The sequence below is a fragment of the Thermobia domestica genome, chromosome 9 (assembly GCF_964235325.1).
Source record: "Thermobia domestica chromosome 9, izTheDome1.hap1.1, whole genome shotgun sequence".
NCBI lineage: Eukaryota > Metazoa > Arthropoda > Insecta > Zygentoma > Lepismatidae > Thermobia > Thermobia domestica.
This window is the reverse complement of record NC_137462.1, coordinates 141,554,140-141,569,730: the sequence shown is the minus strand read 5'-3', so window position 1 is coordinate 141,569,730 and position 15,591 is coordinate 141,554,140. Positions and strand designations below refer to the sequence as shown.

Here is a 15,591-nt window from a genome sequence, read left to right as displayed (position 1 = left end):
TATCTTGGAAGAAGGTCACAATCCCAACCACCAAAAATCAAGCAGCGGTAGCAAACAGCAATTTGGAAACAGGACGCTTGATATTCGATAATTTGCACAATACTATATATATATATATACATACAACAGTGTTTCTTTTTAAATTTTGCGTTTTACTCATTAAACTACTACACGAACTTAAATTTGCATAGCATTTTCGATTATCATTATTACAACGTCTCCTTAGATTTCGAATGGCCACTCAAGTACCTAATTTCTAAATGTTATGAAAATGTTGAATTGTATATGCTCTCTTTGTCGCCAATTTTATGGCCAGTTTCCAGTAATATGGTGCGTGGTTCGAAGTAGACTGGTTTGTCCTATTGAGAATTTTAAAGTCACCTAAAGGGAACCCAGGGGTGTAGCCAGCAGGTTAATGTAGGGGGGGCCCGTCGTTTTTCAAGGGGGGCCAAGCCAAAAAAATGTGTTGCAGCTGGTGTTTTTGAGGCCGGAAATAATCCCGAAAATTTTGGTTTCCTTCCGGAAAACTAAAAGCACTGCTTTTTAAGATTATTATATTATTATTATTATTATTATTATTATTATTATTATTATTATTATTATTATTATTATTATTATTATTATACTCTTTCTCCATGAATTATATTCCAGATGGTTTTTATTATATTTAACTCAGAACTACTGTCCCGGACCAAATGTTACACCTTTGTGCGTAACTATTTCAGTTTAAGCCTTTGTGCACAGAACCTATCTACATAAGATTGATTTTCTTTAAAATTGCACTTAATTTCTTAAAGATTTCCTAACAAAAATATTTATTTATTATTCGTGACTGAACAAACATTATTTTATTAACAGCTATATCTTACTTCCTGTTTTACACCAAGTAGCATTTTTAAAAAAGCAAATGAAATCCAGACTGAAAAATTGAATAAAAACTTTGTTTTTTATCAAATTTTACATATGATAAAAAATATGTTTTATAAAACACGAGATAAAGCATATAAAAATATAATGTACTGTACTTACAAATTAATTTAGTACCAATGTTTTATGGTAGTATTTATAGTACCTTGTTAAAACGTTTGTCATCAAACTGTCAAATATAAATCGCAGTAAATTGTGTAATCTGCTGTCACAGAAAAAGTATACCATGCTACTTTCCGATCGGTATAAGGAAGAGATACCATCAGCGACGTAGCGAGCATTACAAGATGGGGGGGGGGGGGATGAAACTTGACATTGCCAAGTCTTGATTTTAAAAATTGCCAAGTCTTATTAAAAAATGAAAAGTGTTTTGAAAATCTTAGTCTCACTTGTTCCAACCTTGTGGAAATCTATTACAGCAACCTTATTTTCATATTCGTCCCATTCCATGCCTCGTCTCAGGTACGAATACGAACAGACCTTGTTCCACTTTGGAGTGCAATTTTACACCTTAACTCAGGATCATTATTACCATGCACGATGCACAACTGCTAATTTGACAACTTATGGCTAGGTTAGATAATCCGCGTCACCCAATCCTCACGAGAGCCTCTAAAGCTATAATATGTTGTAGAAGTGCATTAAAAAACGTAGAATAAGGTAGGCTATATTTACTGCTTATTATATAGGGACATATAATTTTCATAAACATTCAATTGAGGGGTTCAGTGAGAGACCAGGCTAACCTGCACACAAATACCTTCTTAGCTCATCTACGTAACTCATATTTTAAGGACGTTTGCTAAAACGCCGGATCTTGTTGGGTAGGGTGCGGAAAAAGGCTCTGGCAGAGAAGTGGGAGAAAGACTGAGAGAATGTCTTTGTAGAATGATGTTCTACCAAAATGAATAATGTATGTCGTTAGAGAAGATGAAAATGCACTATAATTCATATTATGATATGAGATTTGATTCTACAAAAAATTCATTATTTATTATCGAATTGAAATAGTGAAATTTATTGTGAAAAACAATGTGCGAAATCCTTGAGGAACAGGGGAATTCCCCCACTGAATATTTTTGGACAAAATTCCCTCACTAAATTCTTGCTGGGGGGGATAATACACTGAAATGTCAGAAGTTTCCAAAGTAATTACCGTAATTCATATGTAATCAACGTGTATTTCATATTTAATTATTAGATGAACTAGTGATCAGCGGTATACTAGTATAATTCCTAACTTTGTATAATTTACTACTTCTGGATGCCTAAATACGTGAACTTTCTATATCGAAACTTTAAAGCATAAGAGTGCGCAAAGTTTTTTTTTTTTTTTTTTTTTTTAAACTTCAGTCCTCGTCTTCTCCCACTTCGATTTCATGATTTCGCACTCTGATGAAATATATTAAATACCGGCAGAAAAAAATACTAATATATAACCTCCCTTTTAGGCGCTCCTCTAACCACGCACCTGGGACACGTGCCTCGCTTCCTCCCCCATAGTTGCGGCCCTGTGAGCTACATATGTAATGCTTTGACTTAAGAAAGAAAGAATTGCAATTTTTGTTTTACTTTCGAAAGAAGCAATTACAGGATTAAAAATAAGGTAGGAAAGGCAACATATTTGTATGAAAATGAAGTGAAACACACACCGGTCTATTTTTTCACCCAACAGACGTTTTGAACCCCAAAATGTGACTTTTGAAATCTTGGACTTAGGTTCACAGTGGAAGCGACGAAATGACTTGACTCCAGTGCCGTGCCGTGGTAAGTCAGCGCCCGGAGAGAGTATACGACGGTGCCGCCGTACATATGGGTAAGATCGACAGACCAGCCGCGAAGCGCCACCATGCTTGGCGCGAAGCGGTAGAAAATTTTCAAAATTAAACCCTGCTTTCTCTTGATTTTGATCACTTTTAATTACTTTTTTCCTTGCATTTTATACATGTGTACGCACATGCATTTTTCTCCCGAAGTTTGTGCCCCTTTACATCTGCACCCTGGGTGGTCTCCCCACCCCAAGGTACGGCACTGCTTGACTTCCATTGTAGCTTTTCTCCCTACCGAACAACACCCCCAAAAATCTAATGTGACACCATTCCCAAAACACATTTTGTTCAATTCTCTCTACTCGTAAAGCCCTGTAAATAGTCTTACTGCAAAACAACTGAAATAATCTATTGTTTTCCTCCGTATTAATATGATCACTTTTGTTCAAAGGGAAAGAGCTATTCACACACAAAGCAGACACGGTTACATAATTGTTACTCTATTCTTATACTTAATTTTCCTTCCCTTATCTGCTGCCATTTTAAAAGCAAATTTGAGTATGAGTTATGATTTCTAAATACAGCTACATTTCCCACATGCTTTAGTTGTAGAATTATCTTTCAGATGAGATTTACTTTTATATTCCAGCGTAAGTTGCTGGTGGTGGAGAAGATTCCCCAAAATCTAGTCATCTATCGGTCTCATAGTGAAAAAAGGGATAGATGAAATCAAGCTAAACATAACTGTTATTTAGTCATGTTTCATAATATATTCACTCTGGTATCAAAATCTAGTTCCCTTTGATATTTTACTATTAGGAAAAAACTCCTAAATTTGTCAAATTTACATACTATACATACAGGTAGTAAAAAGTTTATACTAACCAGTCACTGACTTATTCTTATTTTATTAATAGGCCTATTAATTCTTATTATTCTTTTATTAATCTCCACAATCTGCGTGTTGTCTTGTATACGCTCTTGTATCAAATGCTTTTGCGTCCAATGCTCTACCTGCAACCGAAACGCTTCTTCTGTCTGTCTTTGTTTTAATTTTGCACGCCACCTCTATTCAGCTTTTGTCAGTTGTACAATTTCCCGATTTTTCATTAAAGATTCTTCAAAATGTTTAGGAATATCAAATGAACAAAAGTGAAGTGTGATCACTTGCAGAGTCGGATTTAGGTTTAGTGGGGCCCTAAGCTGTTGAAGGTAATGGGGCCCTTTACGTGTCCAGTGAACGTAGGCACCCTGTATACAGAAATGGATAAACTAATGATATTTTAGGAAGCAAGCTAGCAGAAGGGCACCATCACTTACATCATAGTAGCCTACACAACAGTAAGCACTGTTGCTACGTCCTACGCATATGTAAATTTTATTTTATTGATTTTCTTATACATTGGAAATGGATATCCAGTTTTCTTCAGGTTTCCGGGGCCTACAAGACAGTGGGGGCCTAAGCTATAGCTTGTTTAGCTTGTAAGTAAATCCGGCACTGATCACTTGCAACAAGTAAAGAAGTTTTTAACGAATACCGGTATATCAATTTATTTCAAGATAGGAAACTACACAAAATTTATGCCAAGTCTATAAAAGAACTGATCATGATTTGCAGCACGAACAAAGCAGCATTCTTCAAATTGCCAACTAGGTATTTTAATTTGCCAACTTGTTAAGAAATTGAGAACTTTTTTTTGGGGGGGGAGCTCCACCCTTACCCCCCTTAACGACGCCCCTGGATACCATACTATTTTTCGATCGGTATGGTAAAATTGTATTTTCCATACTATTTTACCGAAAATTATCAATTATATGTAAACTTTGTTATTTTTAAATGACTGAAGCGAGGTAATCTTACGATGATGTTTTATAAGCTGGTCATTTGGGGGGGCCCGGCCCCGGTGGGCCCCCCCGTGGCTACACCCCTGAGGGAACCACTGGGTTTTCGAGGGGACATTTATCTTAATCTATAGCTTCATGTGTAAGCAAAGAGAATAGTTCTGTTATGAAGGAAAGACAACAATAGTTTTTTTTTATCGAAGAAAAAAATAGACCTACAGTTTAAAGTCGAATCAGAACCACCGTAATGTGTTCAAATTTTAAAATGCTCCTATCAGAAATCGAACCCGATACACCAAAGGCGCGCATGCCAGCCACCACACTAGCGGGGGAAGAGTATCAAATTTTTCGTTCGCACCACATTTCTATGATTTTATGTAATGCGCTACCCCTTAAATAAAATGTTCATTATATATATAAAAGAAAAAGAAACAATGCAACTTACTACATTTGCTCATGGTTGCCTGGACACGTCATATACGGAACATAGGCTGCTATACTTTCTATTTGTCTCATAAATTCATCGCCAACGCGAGCATTATCCTGAAAATGAATTCAAAATTTACAAGAGTACTATCAACAAAAAAGGAAGTATAAAAAATAACCTATTTTATTTGCAGCTTGTCATTCTCTAGATGTATTTATAATTCTAGTTCTAGATATTGAATAATATTCTGAAAGTGTTCATATTTAGTATTCCAAAAAAAGGATTACGACAGCAAACAAACGAAAATTCGACCGATTTTTCTATGTACTATTTGCTTTGCCGTTACCTCATACTTTGTTCCTGAGTGGCCGGCAGTTTACTCTTAATGTGTTATCTTAGTTATACACATCCCTAATGTTGGATGTTGGATCTTGGATCTATCTTTCTAAAGAATAGCATATTTGTTTGGAAGTAATGTAGGCTAATATATGCTATTTTTAGATTTATTGACTTTGTGTATCTGACATACATTGAAACTTTTTTAAGTTGATAACCCAAAATTTTCAATAAATACTGTCGGCTAGAGGAGTATCTATAATTTACAAATGATTTCCAAATAAAGAAGTAAAACTAAAATGAGGATGAGTCGATTTCATAAGTTATATATATATATATATTTCTTTACTTGAGAAAGATGTCATTATTGTTGGTTATACTTACACGACTGAGTCAATCAGTTTCAGAAAGTATTAACTGCATTATTATTAGTTTTTTTTTTTTAATTTTTTTTTTTAAATAAGGTGCCAATATGCTATTCTATGCGTTCCGACTGCCTTCTGAGGAAAGAATCAAAATCTAAAGAAATGGGAGAAATTAGCAAATACTGTCATCTATCGATCGTATTATGTTTTAAATGAACAGAATATACTGTTGTTCCAATCTTCAGATCGATTTAAATTGAAAAATCATTTCATAAAAACAAAAATAAAAATTGTTAGAGAAATCGAAATTAAAAAAAAAAAAAAAGTTCAGAAAAGAGGTGCCGGTAGTGCGTACCACCAGAAAACAAAACAAAACAAAACATTATTATTATTGGCAGGTTAGTTGAATTGGATTTTAGCGTTTGTTTCAGTACAGAGGCTATATCAAAAGTAGACCTAGGGTTTAATGTTGTAATAAGCGCGTTGGTTGACATGAAAGGTTTCTCAACGTCAAACATCGATTCGCCTACCGCGCACAATAGTACCAAATAGAAGACAAGTCTTTTTGGTGATAATGTAAGATTGAATCTCGCTTCGAGATTGACAATCATTGTGGTAGTGTAGCGCTGCATTCGTTGACTACCGACTATGACCACAGCTTCCGTTTTGATATCAACTTAAACAGAATTTGAGTGTACCTGGCGTGTTATTTAAGTAAACACCGTTTTGAAGTTCGGCCGCTGCAGCACTGCACTTGGCATCCTGCGCATGCGCGCTCTGTACCTATGTTGGCAAGCCACAGACGCCATTACGGAAACATTTGGCCGTGTTTACATTTATTTGTGAGCAGTTAAAATGTCTCGCCAATTGAGAATCCCGCCGATTGTGAAATACGCGCTGTGATTTCTTTTCAAGTGCTAAAAACGTGAAAGCGGCTGAAATTTATCGCCAGATTAGTGAAATGTATGGAGGAAACGTTATGAGCAATAATACATAACGACGAAATCGTAAAGTGTCTGTTCTCTTTCACTTTTCCATCAACTTTCTGCACCAAGTCTTCAGTGATGATAGAAGTTCGCCCACTTCGTTCCTAATCATGAACATTCGCGAGGACATCTTTAAAAGCTCTAACCGATTTCCGTACCATTCCATCGGTCACAATGTTTTCTGCATATACTTCACTAATCTGGCAATGAATCTCAATCGCTTTCACACTTTTAGCATTAAAAAAAAATCACAGCGCGTATTTCACAATCGTCGCGATTCTCAAGCGGCAAAGGCATTTTACTCACAAACAAACGTGAACACGGTCGATTATTTGCGCAACGGCTGGCGTCTGTGGCTTGCAAACATATATATGTACACGGTGCGCATGGGCGGGATGCACCGGCCGAATTTCAAAACGATACTTACTTAAATAAAAACTCGTAGTTGGATAGTCTAGCATTCACCTGAAACATTCGAGTAAAAACCAGTTCGCAAATACATTCAGCGATAAATTCTCGGCATCATCAATGTGCTTTTTCCCAAACCGCACTGAAAATCTGTCAAAACAAACATCTACCTCAAAGTAATAGTTTTTAGTATTCCTCAAAATGGACAACAATTACAAATATACAGTGCAGGAAAAGTACTATGGAATCATTTAGTGTAGTTGTGCATCAAATAATTGGTCTACGTGGAATAAGGGTAAAAACAGTTTCGATATTTTTTTAATATAAGAAAATTATGAGTAACTCAATACCTGATATCCTTCAACGCCCATTAAATATTTTTACTAAACAATCATCAACCGTAAGATTTTAGTTTTTACTGTTTAACAAGCGGTAGCAGTAGTTGAATATACACAATTGAGAGCAAAAGTGGTGTGGAACTATTTAGACTTTTACTGCACAAATGAATAATCTGTCGACGTTCATTTACTTCAGGTCTAGATACTGGTAACAGGGAGACTACTCTAGTTGTAAAGCAAGAACATCTAAGAAAAAATCTATCAATTGACTACCATTATTTTAACAAGAAAAAAAGAAAAATTCTAACTTTACATCCAACTGTTACGTTTCTTAGGCTAAGGAAACAGATGAACGATGGAAAAATAATTGATACAAATATAATGTAGAAGAAAAAGGGGAAACCCCGAGAAAGCCCATGGGCACAATGTAATCCATCACAAACTCACTTGACCAGATATCGAACCAAGGATCCTCGTACCAGAAATTAGCGCCCTATCACTGAGTCATCATGGCCCCAATTATTAGGAAGGAGATTTTTGCGAAAAATGTAGTTTTTCGAGCAACGTAATTTTGTTTGGGTGTGTATGTGAAAGCTGGTTTACACCCGGACGTTTCAGATGAGTGTTTCATAAATATTGTCAGAAATTTGGCCGCCATTTAACCAAGGTGGAGAAGTGAGTACTGCCATCTAGGAATCGTGGGCAAAGAGGATCCCTGAGCTGCTCATTCAACGATGAGATGCCTGGCACTGGGAACGTGTACCGATGGTGAGGCACTTACGAGAATCGTGTTGTAGTCATGGCGCTACACAAAATAGGTATCCTACCCTGAAACCCCAGCACATCAGTGAACGATTTATTTATCGGACCATCCAGAGTTACAATGAAACGGGAAGTGTCAATGATCGTACTGAAAGATCGCGCTATGATACCACGAGCTGTTAAAGCAGTAGCTGAAGGATTCGGTAAAATTCCGTCAGGACTGAATCAGGGATGCCCATATCGAGACAACAATGTCACGAATGCTCAGTCAAGACCTGGGACTCAGAGTCTACGAACAACGTACAGGTCATCCTCTGACTGGTGCGATACGTTAGCAGAGCGTGGTGAAAGCCACACGTCTCCTCAAGCATTACGCAGGAAATGATCGCAGGGCAATTTTCTTTCCCGACGAGAAGCTGTTCACATTTGAGCAGTCCTTTAATGCTCCAAGTGATAGTGTGTACGTATCACCATCATTGTAAACTGCTAAACATTCCAGGATGTAAAGGTCCCATCACCAAGCATCAGTCATGGTGTAGTGGGGTGTGAGCTTCAATGGCACAATACGGCTTTTTTTTTTTTTTTTGAGCAAGGGGTGAATATACTGGTTATCGTTTACCAAACTACAGTGCTGGAGCCACTATGAAACCAATGAGTACCACCATGTTCCCCAACCAATAGTGGACCTTCTAACAGGACAACCAGACTTCATCTTCACATCACACTGATCATTTAGCAGCCCGGACCTGAACCCGCTCGACTATAAACTGTGGTCAATATTTTAATCAATGGCCTCGAAGAAGAGGTACCTTAATACAGACTCCCGAAGCGCGCTCTGGTCAAGGCAGTTCGACTCTTCGACATCCCCACTGCTCGTAATTCCATTAACGAGTGGCCGCCGGCAGACTCCAGGCCCGCATCCAGGATCAAGGTGGACATTTTCAAAGCTGGTAGATGTCTTCATGCTCCACACTTCCATGCTGTCTTCCGAAAGAATATTAATATTTCGTCAGCACTGTCTGTGTTTCCTCTGTCCAAACCTCTTGACAGTATTTATGAAATAATTAGGCATTATTATGACTACGTGTTCTATTGTTTTATTAAGTAGCTAGATAGTGTTCTCGCCTTTAGTGTGGGTTAATACTTGCCATCTTCGAAAATCAAACAGTGTATTTCAGAAAATCGATCCGAAATGTATTATAGTTGGTAAATGAAATATAAACCTGAATTTGAAGTAAGTACTCAAACATAAAACGTAGAAACAGAAACACGAAAATAAATAAATTACCGTATCCATATCATAGGCAAAATCGCCAACATGAAGAATTGCATCATATTTGCCATTTTGTGTTTCTTCTTGCAGCCTAGGCAGTGACTGGGCATTGACATTTCCCATATCGCCATAGATAGCAAGTCGTGGGCTCCAGTTAACACCATCTTTCATGGCAGTAAATGTAAACAGTTCCGACCAACCCAAATCACTTCCACAATGATAAACTACAATAAGAAGTAAATACAAATTACCTCATGAATATTAATTATTACTTTTACAGTTTCAATCACCAAATCAAATAAACAAACATCGACTTTCTTATGCAAATTAAATTATAATAAACTAAGAATAACAAAGAGACAAGAATAATTACTTTTTCAACTCATTACAAAACTTCTCTGGCTTTTTCTTCATGATGGGTCTATAACATTTTAAAATTTACAGTAATTTTATTCAAACTTTTCTTTCATACGAGGACAACAAATTTGTGTGTAATGAACATACATACTGAACCTAACGCATATTGGTTATGCTTGTAAGATATCAGTGTCTACTATTACCGCATGGTGTAATAAAATCACGAGGTATGCGTATCAGTTGTTAAAAATGATGGCACATGTTAGTCTGTGAGTGCAAATGTGGATTAGTGTGTTGTGATGAAATTTCTTGTGAATGAACGTGTGAAATTGAGTAAAATTTACAGAAGATTTCAAGTACGATGAAGAGAGTTCTTCTTGAGTGCATTAAAATAACTGAATGGTGCAAGCTGTTCAACGGATGTTAACATGAATCGGACTCCTCTGATGTACAGCGCATGGAATGCTGATTCTTGACATTTGAGGATAAAATATCACTAGCTTGTGGACCATACACATATTTTTGTAAGAACTATGAACACAATCATTTTACAGAAATTAAATGTATCAGAGATTTTTTTTACAACCTTTATGTCTCGGGTGTAGGCTAAATTAAAGATATAGCGATTATATGGATATGACAGTTTTTTTTTTTTTTTTTTTGTCTGTCAATGAAAAATAAGGGTATGGAAAATAAAAGAAACTTTTCAGTACAAGGACAACAATTATAGAGTGTATCTTAAAGAGGTTTTGTACCAAACACGTTAAGAAAGCAACCTAAAAATTTTGTACACATATGCACAGTTATCATCAGAAAATCGTGCGTAAGAATCGAACTTGGATAAATTACAATTAACATAAAGTACTTAATAAGGCAGATTTAAAGATAATGCATACTTACAACATGATTTGGGCCCACAAATGATATATAACTTAAAAATACTAAACGATATGCAAAGAAAACGTGGTCTTTGCAAATTGAAGAGCGTGGCTCATGCACGTTGTTTTTGATTAATACCAAGCTGCACAATGGCTTGGAGGTTAGCTAACTCCTCCCACCAAAGTGCAGTAAGCTTTAGATTTAGCTCTCTTGTATAAAATTATGCTTTTGAAAGGTTAAAACTATGCGTTTTTATTTACGCGACGTCTGCAGGTGTGTTACCATTGGTTAACACTATATGAGCACTGAGTAGCAACAGACATGCGATCTGCTATATAGTTTTTTTATTATTTTATTTATTTATTTTTTATGGTCTTACAAATAACTGAGAACAAAGGAAAAAAAGGGAAAGCACTTTACTGAATAAAAATTATTTCTATGCACAGAAAATTACTTTAATACGCCAAATTAATTAAAATAAAAATTGAGTATAAAGTGAGATGTAACTAGTACAATTTATGAACAACTACAGTGCCGAAAAGTTGACGTACGTCGAGTGTTAGAAGTATTAGGTAGTATGTGTGCAACCAACTGGCAACGATGATTGAAACTCTGCAACGAGTTCAAAAGTTTTGACATGCAAGGACAGTATTTTCTCGATCTAATTGTCAGCTGTAGTAAAATATCTCCCGAAATAAGAGTGTTGTTTCAAAACTGAAAGCATGCAGATTTACTACCATATATTGTTAAAATATATTGGACCAGAGGATACTGCTTTCAGGTTTCCAAAGATGTGGATATTGCTTTTTCAAAAAAAGACCTATTTTTGAAAGGTGTTTCGTTCTCCAAGGCAATACATGTTTGCATACTGCCTACTACACGGTTGCATCTTACAGGAATTCGATTGAAACTTTATTTTCACACCAGTTACAGTTTAAATCTTGCCTCAAGGTCTTTCACTTGTATGAACCTTTCGTTTGAGATCAGAACTTCAGCTGAGACCATGACAAGAAACACAACCAATTACGGATTTCGTGTACTAAGAAATCTTTCAACGCTGTTTGTATCCAAGAGCTAGTGATAATAAAATGCAGGCACAGGCGATAAATGGCATCAGTTGTATTGTATTTTTGTGTGTTAGTCCTTATGCAACATCGTGGTTATGGAAGACAGGACCTTAATGTGGGGTCTGTATCATGACCGAGGCTTGAAACCGGCGTCGATGGCGAGTGCGCAGACTATCATTCAAGATCAACTGTTGCAGTATAGATCGTTCTCCACCACACTGGCCTCTTAGACAGCAGAATTATAAGATCACGACAGGGGTTCCTGCATGTACATTAGGGGAGACGGTGATTACATCAAGAAATAAAAGTAGTTTTCACTAATTTAAATCAACGGTGCAATCAGTAGAATATTATGGGGAGAGGTGTTACCTGAAAACACAATTACACTTAAAAAAGAAGTGTATTTATAAACCCTTTCGCTACATGCTGCTTGAGGTATAGAGTGGATAAGATCGTCAGAAAAGAAAAAGGAATGATAAATAGCTATGAAGCGTCCACCTGGATGTATGTTGGACTGCAGGGTTACCAGATTGGAAGTAGATAAGTGGAGGATCATAAAACTAGTGGGATAAATGAGGCGCTAAGAATGTAGGAAAACGAAGGTTAAGTAGTTTACCAGAATATCTTTCTCGCAGTTTTAATTTGGAAGAACTATTTGGAACCATTAACGTGCAATCTTAGGCCAGGTTTGCAATTAATTACGGCCACAGACACACCTGCATCATCACTGCTGACACATTTGCTGTGGTCACAATTCTTACAGTAAGCAGATTTCCTTATTCTAGTTCCTTTTCTTTTCTACTTATGCTGTTAAGTCCATTTTTCACCTTGAATTGTCAATAGATATAAGAAAACCTATCTCAAAAATTCAAAAATACTCAACAGCCAAATTCCACAAAATCACCTTCCGAATTGCTATACTGTCTGGAGAATTCTCAACGGACGTTGTTCATTGAACTTTCTACAACCCTTAGAAATCAAAGATGTTTCTGTTCACGTATTCTACAGACGCAGATATTCTAAGAACAAAAATTGGAAGCTAACTTACGGCTATCTACTGAACAAGTCAACCATCGAGGAAAACTTTGTCTGTATGATTAACTGTTATGCAGATACTTTCCAGTTATCCATTCCATCTCTACTTGAATTTTACGCATAAGCCAGCTGCTAGTGTTCATTTAAACCTCTGTGTCTACAACAATACAGCGAATAAAACGACTCTCTCTCTCTCTCTCTCTTTTTCCCCCTCCATTTGACATGCCTCCACTGCTTAGTGGCTAAAGTGCGTAGTCATGGGTTCGACTCCCGGAGAGGGTACTTGGTTTGGATAAAAACTCAAATAGTGGTTTGGACACCACTTTAAACAGTAGGTTTTGTTTTATATAGCCCTGATGCTGAAATGGTACGTTAAACGCAAACCAATCCAATTCTTTCCAAATTATTTTTAAAAGTTTCCAGTAATATAGCTCAAAGCTATACGTAATCATATTTAAAAGGAAGGTAAGGATTTAAACAGTAAAGTGAAACATAACTCATAAATGACTAATTCTGATTGTGAGGAATCAATTCGGATTGTCAATAGTAATAATTAGTTTCACCGTATATTTCTGAATTCAAGACGACTCCCCATCCTTCAATTTCGTGCCCAAAAATATGGAGCCGTCTTGTTTTCGTATATATAATGTGCAGTTTTTCTTTACTGAACAGCATCACAATCTCCCATTAAGTTTTAACTTTATCTTCTTGCTTGCCTATCGCTGTAGACTTGAACATTCGCAGATTCAGCAGACCTTTCCAGTCACGGAGAGTCAGAGGGATCTGTATCTGCTTTCATTTTTAGTTTAGTTTTGTAGTAAATTTTGAGAATATACCAGCATGTGCTGTACACAGTAGATGTATTCTTTCGTAATCCTTTGTTAAAAAATGGAGGTCGTCTTGGATTCAGAAATATATGGTATTTTGTGTCTTGTGATTTCATACATGGTTAAGGATTACGTCTAGCAAGATATGCTTATGTGACGTAAGTTCTGTTCCACTTCTTCCCATACTACCATTTTAAGTCTCATTAATTTCAAAGAAACAACTAATAAATGAATTAGGACAGGAAAAAATTTTCATTAAACAAATAGTCTCTCAGTATAGAAAAGATGTATCCCTCTGGATGATAGAAAAGATGTATCTTCTGTATCGATGCAAAGTTCGCCACTCCAAGAGCTAAATTACCTTCTCTGATTTCCTGAAGTTTTCGAGACAAATTATGATATAAAATTATATGTAATGTACATTAAAATGAAACAATTGGCAAATATACACATTTTACCAACATATTTAAAAAGTAAACTTACTGTACTTCTGACCAGGTTGCAATCCATGTAACTTAACTTTGTGAATATATTGGATTCTTTTCTCATCTCCGCCATCTTGAAAACGTATTGGATTGCCGTAAGTGACTTGATTGAGTTCCTCAACACCGAACTCCACAACCGATGTACCTGTATCGTTTATTGTACTCCACGTCACTACCATCTGGGTTGGGTCATCTGAAATAAATAAATACTTACGAATTATTAGTTCTCCAAAACAACGAAACATTGCGCATACACTTTGCAGATATTTGGACCGAATTATAAAGATCATATTTTTAATAAAACTTAATTCGTCTTCTCAGGTCAGCAATCGTTTGATTGGTTTGGAAGGGGAGAAGACGGTGGCTCAGTGGTAGAGCGTTTATCTCTGGTGCGTGGGGTCCCTGGTTTAATCCCAGGCCAAGAAAGTTTGTGGTGAACAACATTGTGCCCGTAGATTTTCTCGGGTGCTCCCGATTCCTCCCACTTTCTCATTTCACCAATCCTTGCATCATCATCATAATTAATGTGCCTTAATCATCGTCTCCCTTTGCCTAAAGGGCATAATCGCGGGATGTTTTCTATCCTTTCCTATCCTGAGCCAGACTTCTTATTTCTATGGAATTTTTTTGCCCCCACATCTTGTATTATTTAGTTAGTATATTTCAATCATGGCCTTCTAGGTATTTTTTCTTATGTCATTCCCTCCATAGCTAATGGCGTGATTCCTCTCTTTTTCCCTATGTTGCATGATTTTGGAAAAGGTACGGCGATAGTTTTCCGTTTCTACTCACAGGTTACCGCAGGCACATCTTGACCTTTCGTATACATGGCTCCCCACTGTGAGAACCGCTCTACAGGCCAGAGGATGGTTGCTCAGGGCTCGTTCCCAAGAGTCAAGCACAGTATCCTAACACAATCGAGTTCGTTAACAATTCATCTAAAAAGTAATAACAAAAGTAAGCTTTAAGCATCTGTTACATGCATATTTCTATATATTGTAAACAATACGAAGAATAATATCATTATACCAAAAACACAACATTCTGAATGTAATGTTAATGATAATATTCTACATACTCTGCCTAGAAAACACAAAAATAAAGAAGGTAATTGGCGATCGTCTCCCTCCAATTAATGAAAGACATGTTCAATTTGCTTCAAATCTAATACTTGCCTCCATAAGAGAGATGTATCTGCTCAGGCTGGTATGAAACTTGGCAAAAAGCAACACCATAGATGGTCCAGAAAACTACAAGGCGAATATCCATCAGTGTATACCTGAAAATGAACAAAATATGGTCTGTAAATAGACATATTCAGACACAATTGAATTTATATTCCCTGTATTATCATTTAACTGTTACACTTGAAAAGTTTTGTTTATTATTATTTACTTGATATTCATTAGAACATTTGTTTAATATTGTACATACTGATAAGTCTATATGCTCGGTAATTATTCCAAAGTACCAGTGAAACAGTCAGAAATAGGTAATTTAAAGAAATA

The 15,591-nt window shown here is 36.4% G+C and overlaps 1 protein-coding gene across 4 annotated transcripts in view; it reads right to left on the bottom strand.

The window, feature by feature from the left end:
- The window catches only part of LOC145695069 (acid phosphatase type 7-like), a 38,709-nt gene that overhangs the window by 20,020 nt on the left and 3,098 nt on the right, over nucleotides 1-15,591 (bottom strand). For all 4 annotated transcript variants that reach the window (XM_081771912.1, XM_081771911.1, XM_081771913.1 and 1 more), the window contains exons 2-5: nucleotides 15,259-15,362; nucleotides 14,082-14,276; nucleotides 9,449-9,657; nucleotides 4,984-5,081 (exon numbers count right to left, since the gene is read on the bottom strand). In XM_081771912.1, the coding sequence (XP_081628038.1) occupies nucleotides 4,984-5,081; nucleotides 9,449-9,657; nucleotides 14,082-14,276; nucleotides 15,259-15,352 (596 nt within the window). In that variant the 5' untranslated portion in view covers nucleotides 15,353-15,362. The remainder of the gene's footprint in view (nucleotides 1-4,983; nucleotides 5,082-9,448; nucleotides 9,658-14,081; nucleotides 14,277-15,258; nucleotides 15,363-15,591) is intronic.